General features: G+C 38.7%; 1 protein-coding gene across 1 annotated transcript in view; it reads left to right on the top strand.

Moving 5' to 3' along the window:
• Positions 1–2,634: 2,634 nt before the first annotated feature.
• The window catches only part of LOC129401602 (E3 ubiquitin-protein ligase TRIM38-like), a 30,936-nt gene continuing 18,986 nt past the window's right edge, over positions 2,635–14,584 (top strand). The window contains exons 1-3 of the mRNA XM_055124306.1: positions 2,635–3,042; positions 4,844–4,939; positions 13,936–14,166. Of these exons, the coding sequence (XP_054980281.1) occupies positions 2,635–3,042; positions 4,844–4,939; positions 13,936–14,166 (735 nt within the window). The remainder of the gene's footprint in view (positions 3,043–4,843; positions 4,940–13,935; positions 14,167–14,584) is intronic.

Genomic DNA, 14,584 nt, shown 5'->3' with positions numbered 1-14,584 from the left:
AGAGGTACAAGCTTACAATGATGCAATTTCTGGCAGATATTTCTCTGGACTTAGTTACTAAAATACAGAAATCCAAAACCGTGCGGCCGCTAGTGCTGCCACTCGACCTCATATCTCTTCATTCTCAGCAATGGAAAACAAATTATCAAATGCTTCCTTTTCAGCAAGTCCGACTTTAGGGGGGAGAAACTCCAAGCAATAACAGTGAGTTTTTTGTTGAAATATTGAATGTAATCAAAGTAAAGTGAAAGTAAAGTGAAATTTACCAGTTACACAGGCGGGGTGGGGGGCTGGGGAGGTGGGGGAGAAGGGGGGAGGTATACTGTGATTCTTGGTGATGGAATATGTGCACTGGTGAAGGGATGGGTGTTCAAGCATTGTATAACTGGGACTTAAACATGAAAGCTTTGTAACTTTCCACATGGTGATTCAATAAAATAATAAATTAATTAAAAAATAAATCAGATACATAATATACTTGAAGAAATTTGTAAAAATATAATCCAAAGAATAAATGCATTCAACATCATATTTGGCATTCTCTATTTTCATGAGCAGTATTGAATGTTAATAATTTTCAATGATATAAAATCACTCACAACATCACTTCTATTTTGTTAAAGAAAGTTGTGATTCTCTGAAAAAAAAAAGAAAAACAGATGAGATTCAATAATTTTCACACACTTTTCTTTAAGGAAATCTTTACCAGATCATTTTTAGTCAATTATTTATAACAAACAATACAAAATAAATTATTTAGAGTCTGCCTTTGGGGTAGGCTTGGGTGGTGGTGTTAAAACTCAAAAAAAAGGTGGTGGAAAAGTCTAATGATGGTGGGATTGGTGTGGAAATACTAAATGTAATGAATTACTGTGAAAAACTCTTTGAAAATTAAAAAAAGGATAAAGACCTTCTTCTCTGGGGCATGTCATGCATTATTATTTGAGTTTTCACTTCTCTAATAATGAATGATGTTGATTTTTTCATATATGAGGCAAATTGCGTTTTGAGAAGTATTTACACAGATGTCTTGCCCAGTTTTAAAAACTGTTTAGTCTTACATCTTTGAGAAGCATTTACAAAGGCATTTTGCTCAGTTTTTAAACTTGTTTAGAGAAGTGGTATATTACACTTATGATTTCCATATATCAAAAATCCTTGTCTCACAGATGAGAGCCACTTGGTACTAACTAACAGCTTTCTTGACATGTGCTTAGAGGCTATTATGAAGACATTTTTGTTTGTTTTAACATAAAGAAGTTCAATATAAGGAAAGAGAAAGAAAGATAACATGTTCAAAAGAGACTGTGAGCTTCTCCCGAGGAGCAAGAGCCCTGAATGACTTTGGGAAGGGGTTGTATGTGGATATTCTCCACAATTCCTAGGCTTGAAGCTCTATGTCCAACTACGCATTGTCAGTTATTGTCACGAGGGAAGAGTTTTGAACCTCTGGTGGTTTCATTCAATTGCCATTGCCTTTTTGATCATGATTTTTGGCTTTGGGACTGAGGATTTGTTTCTGGTTCTTCACTCAGAAATCACTCCGAGTGTGGTAAATTTCTGTTATCTATTGTATTCATACACTGGTGAAATCATCTGAGTATGAGGTCTTCTTAGGGAGTCTTGCATTGCAGGTTCATTTTCTCTGAGTCCTCAGGACCTCTAATTTAGGTCCTACCTAAATAACCTACTCTTCTCCTCCCCTCAGATAAATTTTCCTTCCCTCAAATCAGGGAGTATGACAGAATGGGCATATAAGGTTGCTATTTGTTTACATTGCCGCTCTAGAGGGATCCCCTGGCTTCACTGAATTGATATTGTTGTTCTTTCAACATAGAGGTAGATATATAATACAGAGAAGGCTTTTCATTAGTCAAATGTGAATCCACTGAATCTTCTTCAATGATAGCCCTAATTCCTAAGTGTAACTTCTATAGTTAAAGTAAGAAACAAAGTATTTGTGATGGCTAGGTCATTGGTAAATTAGTTGAAAAGCTCCCAAATGTTCTTTCTGTTCATCTGTAATTTGTGTGAGGAATAACATCTGGTTTCTGTCTCTCAGATTTGGCCCAGGAAAAATTTCTGTAGTTATGGTCTGTTCTCTTTCTGAACTACCAGTTACACCAGCACATATATCAACTAACAAATGAAGTATGTCTCATTACAATAAGACCACTGTAGCACTGTAGCACTGTCATCCTCTTGTTCAACGATTTGCTCAAGGGAGCACCAGTAATGTCTCCATTGTGAGATTTCTTGTTACTGTTTTTGGCATATCGAATATGCCACGGGTAGCTTGTCAGGCTCTGCCGTGCGGGCGGGATACTCTCTGTAGTTTGCTGGGCTCTCCAAGAGGAACAGAGGAATTGAATCCGGGTTGGCTGCGTTCAAGGCAAACACCCTACTCACTGTGTTATTGCTCCAGTGGTACAATGAGACCATAAATTTAAAAATATAAAATTTAATCTAATCTAAAACTCTTGAGATAGTACTATTGTATTCCACACACAATTCATCCTCTGAAAATGTCAGTACCATCAGACTCAGGTGACGTGTATTCTATCACTTAAAGAAAAATTCCATCTGCTTGATCTCTACCTCTATTTTCAGTATTAAAAAATTCCGGGAAAAACCATGGCTTCGGGCACAGCTAAGACCATGAGGGAGAAAGTCACCTGCCCCATCTGCCTGGAGCTGATGACTGAGCCAGTGATGATAGACTGTGGACACATCTACTGCCGTTCTTGCATATTGGAAAATCTTGAGAACCAGCAACAGCAGTTACCTTCTGGGGGAAACTTCCATTGCCCTGTATGTAGGGCACAGTTTCAAAGGGAGAACATCCGGCCCAGTAAGCAGCTAGAAAGCATCATTGACACCATTAAGAAGATGGAGCAGGAACATCTGTGTGAAAAACATGGAGAAAAACTCAGTCTATTCTGCAGATATGATGGCCAGCTCATCTGCTGGTGTTGTGAGCGGACACCACAGCACAAAGGGCACAGCACAGTCCTTGTTGCAGATGCCTATCGAGGCTACAAGGTGAGTACTACGCAGAGTGCTTCACAAAGTATCCATTTCTCATTTACACGTATGGACCTGCAATAGTATAATCTAAAATCCAGGATGACGTTATAGCTTTCATCACTTTACTCTTCAGATAAGCTTTATAAAGACTGTCCAACTAATATATAAACATATAGGCATATTAATGCATATACACAGAATTTTCCTCATAATCTCCATGGAGATTGAGATCTGTAAAACATTTGCCCAGTGCTACACAACAGTGTTTTATGAAAAAATCTCATAAAGCCCTTGATAGCTTTGGACAACTGATAGGTATACCTATATACTTAGAGTCAGAATATATACTAACTTTATAGATCTAGAAGATTGATTACTACTTCTAAGATAGACATTTTTAATTTTTATTTATTTATTTGCTTTTTGGGCCACACCTGGCGATGCTCAGGGGTTACTCCTGGCTCTGCACTCAGGAATTACTCCCGGCGGTGCTCATGGGACCATATGAGATTCTGGGAATCGAACTCAGGTTGGCCACTTGCAAGGCAAATGCCCTACCCACTATACTATTGCTCCAGCCCCAAGATAGACAAGTTTTAACCTTAAAAGTGTGCTCCTAAAATGGGAGAAAGTATTTTTTTAAAAAATTTAAAGTTTGAACTTACAAAACTTTAAATAAATAATTTAAAATTGCTTGAATAAGGACTTTTATTAGATAGCATAGTTCCCCCCCCTTTCTATTTTTGTCCAGAGTGTTTTCCTAGGTCTGTTCTGTGAGCCAGTGGTCACTTCATGTGATACAAGACCCAAAGAGTGTTCAGTGCTAGGGCCCTACAGTGCTGTGGGCCACCAGGTCCATATTCAGGAATATCAGTATCATATCTGTTGGCGCTCAGAGAAATACAGTTCAGGAGATTAAATTCAGATTCTTGATAACAGCATGTTCTCTGTCTCCTTGACTTTCATTTGTCCCTATGACTCTTTCATTTGGATTTGGGTTTAGGGACCACACCCACACGCTCAGGGTTTTCTTCTGCCTCTATGCTCAGGGTTCATTTCTGGCTGTACTTGGAGAACCATATGCAGGATGGGACCAGGTCGGCTCTTACAATGCAAGCACCTTAACCCCTGAACTATCTCTCCAGCTGTACTTGGCCTCTTTCGAAAAACTTCAGTGGTACTTGGCCAACCCTTACCATTACTTTGTAATACTTATAGTACTAATAAAAATGTCAAGTTATTGATAATCTTTTGTTTTTTGGAATTAACACATTATTATATAAAATATTATTTTACATTATGATATTCTTATTCTTTGTATAATGTCCACTGGGGAAAATTTAGCATTGTATACCTTAGGCCATGGTCCAATAGAAGAACATGTTTTTAAAATTAAAAAATGATATTAATGACCTTACCAATTCCTCAGGCTGTTCAGAAGATTAAAACATTTGTAAAATTTTGTTTATTGAATCACCATGACCCACAAAGTTACAAAGTTGTTCATGATCGGGTTCAGCCATACAATGTTCCATCACCCATCGCTTTCACTGGTGTACACTTCCCGCCACCTATATCGCAAGTTCCCTTCCTGCTGCCTTCCCACCCGTCCCCCACCAGCCTGCCTCTGTGCAGACACTCCTCTCTCACTCTCTCAGGAGATAGAATTTTTCACTTCATAGTAAGTATCCTGGTAATATAAGGACTATACAAGTTTCTGATATTATGTTATGATTGAAAGTCTGTTATCTCTCCTGAGATATATAATGAAAAAATACCCAATTAATAAGCTATCATCAAACAATTTTTCCTTCAGGAAAAATTCCAGAAAACCTTGACATACCTTAGGAAACAAGAAGAACAAAATAAGGAATGGCAAGGGAACATAAGAGAGCAAATAAGAAATTTTCAGGTAAGAATTTGAATTTATTGATCTCAAATATATTCCCCCTAGAGCTTAGACATATAGAAGAATTAGGCAAAGCAAAAGGATGCTTTCATCTCATTAATTGTGTAATCACAAAAAGGCGGGCTCTATCTCTCTCACCTCCCGCGTTTGGTAGTCTCACGCCGCTTCCCCCACCCTGGGGAGGCCAATGATGATGGGCAGGTGAAGGAAGGAATAGGAGCCAGGCTGGTTGGTCTCAGTTGCGGTTTATTCCATTCCTATCTCCATTCTCCTTTGGTTCTCCTCCTGCTTCTTCCTCCCCCATGCTACTTCATTCTCTTTCTTGCTCTGGATCTGGATCTTGATCTGGCTTCTCCAGATCTGGCTCACACCAGCCCACACTTACAGCCTAGTTAAATCCCCAAGCATGAGGGGTTGGGGTTTACACATAGGTGTGGTCACCATCCATAAGGGTAAAGTTCTTTCCCTCAGGGGATACAGCTTCTAGGACTGATTCTCTTTCAGCAAGACACCCTCCCAAGGGTGGAATCCCATAGGTGTGTTTCTCCTCTCCTTGTCCAACTCACATATAAGCATTCATAATATTAATATTTTGTATGTACACAGCAAGAGATGCAGTAAGCTTATAGAGTTGCTCTCCTGGGGTCATCTCGATCTCAGACTACAGTGCTCAGGTCAGATTAGTCTTTCCTATCCCTAGAAGGGTCCTAGTCTCGTCGTTGCTTTTGGATCATGACAGCATTTGTCCATGATCAAACTCTTAACTGATAGTTAAGGATCGTGGTGCTTTGGCCTGGCCCATATCGATGCCAGGGTAGTTCACAGCTTGCCTTGGGTCCTTTCAGTCCCTCGTCGGGACCCTGCCTTCAGAGTGCTAGGAACTAAGGGCAACTGAGGCTTAAGTCAAGAAAGCAGATGCCTGGAAATGAATAATATTCAAAGCAAATTAAATCCCAAGTTACAAAAACATTATTAACAGCTGTCTTCCTTTGTTCATACAAAAAGGACATTGCTTTAAAAGAATTCAAAAGAAACAAGGAGAGGAGAAAAGCAATATAACTTACAAGTTCAGTGTCCTGAAAAGATCTGACCTTACAAATTAACAGAGTCTGATTAGGGGGGAAAGCTGATTAACTGGTTGGTGAAGAGAGCATATAAAAGTGGTTACAGAAAAACAAAGGAATGGGAGTGACTCGGGAGCATTTTGATGGGTGTGACCCAATAAACATAAGCTCCTTGTGGCAAGGGCAAACCAATGTAAGACCTAAAATATTTAGAGGTATATTCCAATAATTAATCTATGCTAAATAGATGAATCCCAAATCACTTGTTTTAACGCTTCTTGTTGGCTACAAATATGAGAGTTGAGCTCCTGTTCCTTTGACATTTCAGCAGTAATGTTGAGGAGTCCTAATATCTGTTAGGAGAAGAAGTGGTGTCCTTACTTTGATTCATCTTGACTGGTATACAAGTTTTAAACGTCTCAAAATACTTTCCTGTTTGAAGCTTAGACCTGCCACTGTGATAAATTTGCCACAATGCTAGGTCTGGCATGTAATTTGCATTCCCCAAAAGTAATCTTTGTGAGGAAGAGGAACTCCCCAGGTGGAACTCATATTCAAAAAGTTCACAAAGAATAGCAGTAAATGGTACAAGAACATCTTCAATGGAAGACTAAGATCTATTTCTATGATTGACCAGACCACACAGGAAGTAACTCAGTGCTCTTCTGGCCACATAGATGTCATCCAAAAGTCTGTACTCAAATTTCACAAGTCATTGGCTTTTGAGGTTTTCTTTCTTTCTTTTTTGTATTGAATTACTGTGAGATACAGTTACAGACTTACAAACTTTTATGACTACATTTCACCCATCCTTCCACCAGTGCCCATTTTCCATTACCAATGTTTCCAGTATCCCTCCCAGCACCCCCTTTCACTCCCTGCCTCTGTGGCAGGCATATTCCCTCTTACTCCTCTCTCTTTCATTTTGAGTGCTATGGTTTGCGATACAGGTACTAAGAGGTCATCATGTTTGGTCCATAGTTTACTTTCAGCACACATCTCCCATGCTAAGAGGTCTCTTCCACCATCATTTACTTAGTGATCTCTTCTCTATCCCAGCTGCCTTTTCCCCTAGCATTTGAAACCAGCATCCAAGCCATGGTTAAATCCTCCTGACCCTTTTCTCTACGGTCCTTAGGTGTTAGTCTCCAATTACGTTACTTTATATTCCACAAATGAGTGCAGTCATTCTATGTCTGTACCTCTCTTTCTGATTCATTTCACTTAGCATGATACCCTCCATGTCCAGCCACTCCTATGGAAATTTCATAGTTTAATCTTTTATAACAGCTGCATTGTATTGCATTGTGCAGATGTACCAAAGTTTCTTTAATCGATCATCTGTTCACCAGGACTCAGGTTTTTTCCAGATTCTGGCTATTGTAAATAGTGCTACAATAAACAAATACATGCAGATGTCATTTCTACTGTATTTTTTTGCATCTCTGGAATATATTCCCAGATCTTATATTTCTGGGTCAGATGGGAGCTCTATTTCCAGTTTTTAGAGGAATGTCCATATTGATTTCCATCAGGATGGACCAGTTGTCTTTTCCATCAACAATGACGGAGACTCACTTTCTCCCTGCATTCACGCCAGCACTGGTTGTTCTTGTTCTTTTCGATGTGTTTCAGTTTCAGTGGTGTAAAATAATATTTAATTGTTGTTTTGATTTGTATCTCCCTAATGTATAGTGATGTAGAGAATATTTTCATGTGCTTTTAGGCCATTCGATTTTCCTTTTGTGAGGAAGTTTCTGTTCATTTCTTCTCCCCATTTTTTTGATGGGATCGGAAGTTTTTTCTTGTAAATTTCTACTAGTGTCATGTATGTCCTGGATATTAAGCCCCTATCTGATCGATATTGGGTAAATCATTTCTCCCATTCCGTGGGCTCTTTCTGTATTTTTGGTCACTAATTCTTTTGAAGTGCAGAAGTTTCTCAGTTTAATGTAGTCCCATTTGTTTATATTTGTTTCCACTTACCTGGTCAGTGGTTTTTCATCCTTGAAGATGCCTTTAGCTTCAATGTCATGGAGGGTTCTGCTACATTTACCTCCATATACCTTATGGATTGAATTATGATATTTAATCCATTTGGATCTGACTTTTGTGCTTGGCATTAGACAGAGGCTAAGTTGAATTGACAGAGGCTAAGTTGAATTTTTTGCATGTAGTTGTTCAGCCTTCACAGCACCACTTGTTGAAGAGGTTTTCCTTGTTCCACTTCATAATTCTTGCTCCTTTGTCAAAGATTAAGTGATCATATGCTTGAGAGGTTGTGTCAGAATATTAAACTCTGTTCTATTAGTCTGGAGGTTTGTTTCAAATCCAATACCATGCTGTTTTAATTACTACTGCTTTGTAGTACAGTTTGAAATTGGAAAGTTGATGCACCCTTCCTCTTTCTCCCAAGGTTTGCTTTAGCTATTCGTGGGGGTCATTGCTCCATATGAACTTCAGCAGTGTTTGGTCTATTTCTTTGAAAAATGTCATGGTATCCTTATAGGGACTCCATTGAATCTGTATAATGCTTTGGGGAGTATTGCTATTTTGACAATGTTAATCCTCCAGATCCACTAGCAGGACATATGTCTTTATTTCCTAGTGTCCTTTTTCATTTCTGGAAGTAGTGTTTTGTAGTTTTCTTTGTATAGGCCCTTCACCTATGTAGTTAAGCTGATTCCAAGGTACTTGATTTTCTGAGGCACTATTGTGAACAAGATAGTTTTTTAAATATCTTTCTTCTCTTTCATTGTTTTTAGATAGGAAAGCCATGGACTTTTGGGCATTGATTTCGTATCCTGCCACTTTACAACCTACTGTTTCTAGGAGTTTCTTGGTAAAGACTTTAAGGGTTCTCTAAGTATAGTACCTTATTATCTGCCAATAGTGATAGCTTGACCACTTTCCTTCCTATCTGGATGGTCTTGATATCTTTTTTTTGCCTAACTGCTATGGCAAGTATTTCCAGTAGTATATTGAATAGAAGTGGCAAGAGTGGGCAACATTATCTTTTTCCACATCTTAAATAAAAGGCTTTTAGTTTTTCACCATTGAGAATGTTTGCCATGGGTTTGTGGTAGATAGATGGCTTTAAATATATTGAGGAAAGATGCTTTGACTCCCATTTTGCTGAGAGTTTTTGTTATAAGAAATGGGTGCTGGATCTTGTTATATCCCTTGAATCTATTCATATGGTTTATCTTTTCTTTTAATTATATGTTGGATTATGTTGATTGACTTTTGAATGTTAAACCATCCTTGCATGCCTGGGATGAATTTCACTTGTGTAAAAAATTACAAAGACACATGCACAGGAGGGGGTGATGTGATGCGTTGTATTGTTCTGTTGTTCACGGGCTCTGGGGGCAGCTCTCTCTCTCTCTCTCTCTCTCTCTCTCTCTCTCTCCCCACTCGCATTTGGTACTCTCGAGCCACTGTGTATGGACCGGATCGGGATGGCTCCTCCTTGTGCTCTGCTTCTGTGTGTACCACTGTGCTCTCTTCTTTCTGTCTCTCTGTCTCTGTCTCTGTAGTCTCTCCTCTGGTCTCTTCTGACCTCTCGGTCTCTGCTTCTGTCTTTTCTCTCTTGCTTCTGTATTGTCTCTCCGATTCTCTCTCTTCTCCTTGCTTCTGTCTTATCTCTTCCCTCTGTCTTGCCTCTGCCTTTCTGTCTCTTCCCCCTTTACAGTCTTAGTTTATACAGCAAATTACATAGAGTGGTGACACAAAGGTGGGTTGAACATTAACAAATCTACAAAGAAGGGTAAGACCATTTCTCCAGGAGATCAACAAAATCTCATCTAGGGCGATTACTCCAGATTACTAGGAGATCCGCTCAAGGGAGGGATCCAAATAAGAGTGTGTCATTTTCTTCCTTCCTCAGCTAGTAATCCACTTAAATATTTATAGTAAATTTACTTCTAATATTTCTAGCAATGTTATTTTGTATGAGCACAGTAAGAGATATATGAGACTTAAAGTTTTTTTTTTTCCTGAGGACATTCACTATATATTCCAGACCACAGTCCTCAGACCAGGTTAGTCTTCCTCACCCCAGAAGAGTCCTAGTCTTGTCATTACTTTTGGATCATGACAGCATTGTCTATGACCATGTTCTCAACTTATAGTTGAATATTGTGGCGCTTTGGCCTGGCCCATTTCGATGCCAGGGTAGCTCACAGCTTGCCCTGGGTTCATTCTGTCTCTCGTCGGGACCCTGCTTTTGGGGTGCTAGAAACTAAGGGCAACTGAGTCAAGAAAGCAGATGCCCAGGAGTAAATATTATTGGAGTCAATCGGCTTCCAATTTACAAAGCATAATATTAACTGTCGTCTTGTGTCCATACAGAAAGGTAAACCAAGTTCCCTGCGGCAAGGCTAAAAGGACAAATCCTATGTTATCCTACACACTTGGTCATGGTGTATGATCTTTTTGATGATTTGTTGAATTATATTTGCTAGACTTTTGTTGAGGATCTTTGCATCTGTATTCATCAGGAATATCGCCCTGTAATTCTCTTTTTTTGTGGTATCCCTGTCTGCTTTTGGTAGTAGGGTGATATTGCCTCATTGAAACTGTTTGGAAGGGTTTCTGTTTCTTCAATGTCATGGAAAAGATTGAATAGGATTTGGAGTGGGTCCTCTTTAAAGGTTTTAAAAGTCCTCTTTAAATGGATTCACTAGTGAATCCATTTGAGCAAGGGATTTTTTTGGGTAGATTTTTGGTTATTATTTCAGTTTCTTTGATAGTGATTTGTCTGTTCAGGTATTCCAAGTCTTCTTGGGTCAGTTTTGGGAGATTATAAAAGTCCAGGAATTTATCTATTTCTTCGAGGCTGTCTTGTTTCATGGCATAAAGCTTCTCAAAGGAATCTCTCATTATCTTTTGAATTTCTGTGTATTCTGTTATGATGTCCTTTTCATTTCTGATTCTGTTTATTAGGAGTCTTTTTCTCTCTTTCCTTGTGAATCTTGCCAGTGCTTTATCGATTTTGTTTATTTTCTCAAAGAACCATCTCTTGGTTTTGTTGATCTTTCAGGTTGTTTCTTGGGTTTCCAGGTTATTAATTTCTGCCCTAGGTTTTATTATTTCTTTCCTCCTGCCTGGTTTGTGTCCCTTTTGTTGGTCATTCTACAAGATCTTAAGCTGAGAGGTTAAGTTATTTATGTGGGCTCGCTCTTTTTTTCTGGGGAATGCTTGTAGAGCAATAAACTTTTCTCTTAACACTGCTTTTGCAATGTCCCACAGATTCGGGTAACTTGTGTCTTCATTCTCATTCCTTTACAGGAATCTTTTGATTTTCTCTTTGGTTTGCTTTCTAAGTTGTTCCTTAATGAGTTGTTTAATTTCAAGGTGTTTCAGGATGACAGTGCTAGAGTGCTATTTGAATTTGTTTCTGTGTTATTCACTTCTATTTTCATTGTATCATTGTCTGAAAAGACCATTGATAAAATTTATATTCTCTTAATTTTATGGAGGTAAATTTTTTTAATTTAATAGTTTATTTTTAATTAGTGAGTCAACGTGAGGGTACAGTTACAGATTTATACATTTTTGTGCTCATGTTTCTCCCTTACAAAGTTTCATAACCCATCCTTTCACCAGTGCCCATTCTCTACCAAAAGTAAACCCAACATCCCTCCCCCGCCCTCCCCAGTCCTGTCTCCCCCCACCCCACACTGCCACTATGGAGGTAAATTTTTGTGGCCCAGCGTGTGGTCTATCTTGGAGAATGTCCCAAGTGTGCATGAGAAGAATGTGTATTCAGATTTGGGGGGATGAAATGTCATACACATAGGCATATATATATATATATATATACATACATATATATCAAGCCCATGTCTTCCATTTCTCCTCTCAGATAAAGTATGTCCTTGCTGAGCTTGAGTCTGGTTGATTTGTCGAGAAGTGATAAAGTGGTGTTGAAATCTCCAACTATTATTGTGTTGCTATCAATCTCTTTCTTCAAGTCTACAAGCAGTTATTTTAAATATTTTGCTGATTCCTCATTAGGTGCATATACATTTAGGATTGTGTGTTCTTCCTAATGTACAGATCCTTTGATCATTAAGAAATGGCCTTAACTGTCTCTTGTAACCTTCTTCAGTCTAAAGTCTATGTGATCTCATATTAGTATGGCCATGCCCGTTTTTTTGTTTGTGGAACTGTTTGCTTGTAGAATAGTTTTTCATCTTTTCACTTGGATTCTGTGTTTGCTCTGACTTTTCAGATATGTTTCTTGCAGGCTGCAGAATGTTGGGTTCAATTCTCTTATCCATCTTGTCATTCTTTGTCTTTTAATTGGTGTATTTATAGCCCATTGACATTAAGACAGATTATTGTTATGGGGTTTTGTCCCATCTTTCTGCCAAAGTTTGGTGTATTTGTGGGGCTTGTCTTAAAGTAGCACATTTAGTTGTTCTTCAAACCATGGATTGAAGTTATCAAGTTCCTGTGTTGCTGTTTTTCTGTGAAGCTGTATGTTGTTCCTTCTGATATGAATGAGAGTCTAGCTGGGTAAAGTGTCTCAGTGAGGCATTTATTTCATTATGTTTTTTCACTATATTGCACCACTCTCTTCTGGTCCTTAGCATTTCATCAGATGGGTGTGCTGTGAATCTTAAGAATGTTCCTTTATAAGAACTTTCTTTCTTTGATCTTGCTACTTTCAGAAATTTACCGCTATCTGTGGATTTCATCATCTTGATAAGGATGTTTCTTGGAGTATTTAATTTGTATTTTTTCTTAGCTGGTACCCTTTAAGCCTCCTGAATCTCTTTTCATCTGGTGTTCAGCTCTGGGAATGTCTCAGCAATTATATGTTTGACAGTTTCTTCTTCATCGAGGTTTTCTTCCTGTCCCTCAGTGACTCCATTGAGTCTTCTGTTATTCCTCTTGACTTCATACTTATTTTCTCTTGATGTCTGCTGTTTTATTTTGAGGCTCCCTTCTATATTCTGCTGTTGTCTGGAGATTCTCTGCACCTCATCTTGGAGCTTTCTGATTCTGTCCTCTGTAGCTGTTACTCTGTTGCTGAGTCCTTCCACTGAGTATTTCATTTAACCTACTAATATTTTTTATTACTTCTATTTCTGCTTGTTTTTTCATTTTCGTTTTCCTCACTTCTACTCTCATATCCTCTTAATTTTATCAGCAGTATATTCCATTGTTTATTTGAGACCCTTATACATCCTTAAAAGCTCTATTTTTAATTCTTTACCTAAAAGGTTACATAGTTCATTATTACTGTTTGATTCATCTGGGCTAGCAACTTCAATCATTAATCCTGGTGAATTTCTGAATTGTTTTACCATTGTGACCTTTTCATTTTGGAGTTTTGTCCAGTATTGTATGTTTTTAAGCCTGTAATGGGGCTATCTTTGTGTGTTAACATGGCTTATTGATAGGTAAATGTATGTGAGGCCTGGTTAACTAGTGCCTAATATGTGGGGTGTAGACACACAACTACTTCGTCTACGTGTTTCTGTGATTAGAGACTTTTAAGGTATGCCATGAGGGACCAATGCAGGGAGGCTAAGCTACAGGTAAACACAGTTGTTGGAGGAGTGGATTTGGCACTCTGCGGGCCTGCGGCTGGCAATGGAGTGCAGTTCCATGCGAGAGGCTGGGAACAAGGCTCTGGCCTTTTGAGGTTTTCTTTCTAATCCTCTGTCCTGGAATCTTTGTTTGAATTCAGAATTTGGACTCACAGAGAATACTCTTTCTCCCCTCAGTACAACAGTCATGGGTAGTGGGAGGGCAAAAATTCCTTTTCTTATAGAGAAACCCAAATCCTGGAGAATACACATTCTTGTTTCCTATAAGGGTTCCATTTAATTCTAAGTGAGTGAATCTACTATATTTTGACTGTTTATTCACCTAAAGATAAAGTTCTCCCATCTTTGGAATATGCTTTCTTCATTATAGTCTGAAATTTTGGATAAAAAGTATTGCATCGAGTATAGCTTTATGGTTTTTCACATGATCCTACACATGGAGGAGCAATCTTATCTCTGGAGACTGGAGAATGAAGAACAGCAAGTTCTGAAGAGGCTGCAGGAGAGTGAAGCCCAGCTGCAGAAGCAAAGCCAGGAACTGAACAAACACATCTTGGAAATGGAGAGGAAATGTCAGGCCTCAGCCCACGAGTTACTGCAGGTGAGACTGTGCACGTGGGGGAATGGATGAAGGCATCAGTTCCTAGGGTTTCAGAGGAAATGGTGAAGAATTTGGAGAAATGTCCTGAATCCTTCTTTCTCAAAAATATACATAAGTATGGAGAATTTAGATGAATGCTTCTTTTAGATACACGTACCTGTACACAGATGACCTCCACTTGTCTGTAGAGTGTCTCTGTGTAAATCAAGGAGCACATAAGAGGCTCCCTGGATACATATAGCAGTTTTAGGGAACCATGGGAGAACTTTGGTAGCATCTGTTAACTTCAGTATAATTTCCTGGTGTCAGACAATCTCCTCAAAGATATTCCTGTCGACTGCTGGAGGCTCAAACATGTCATCAAAATCTTTGATAAACTTACTTCATGACTTGCTCCTGTATCTTGTGCAAACAGATA

This window comes from Sorex araneus, chromosome 2 (assembly GCF_027595985.1).
Source record: "Sorex araneus isolate mSorAra2 chromosome 2, mSorAra2.pri, whole genome shotgun sequence".
NCBI lineage: Eukaryota > Metazoa > Chordata > Mammalia > Eulipotyphla > Soricidae > Sorex > Sorex araneus.
The sequence above is the reverse complement of the archived record's forward strand: the minus strand, read 5'-3'. Positions and strand labels throughout refer to the sequence as shown.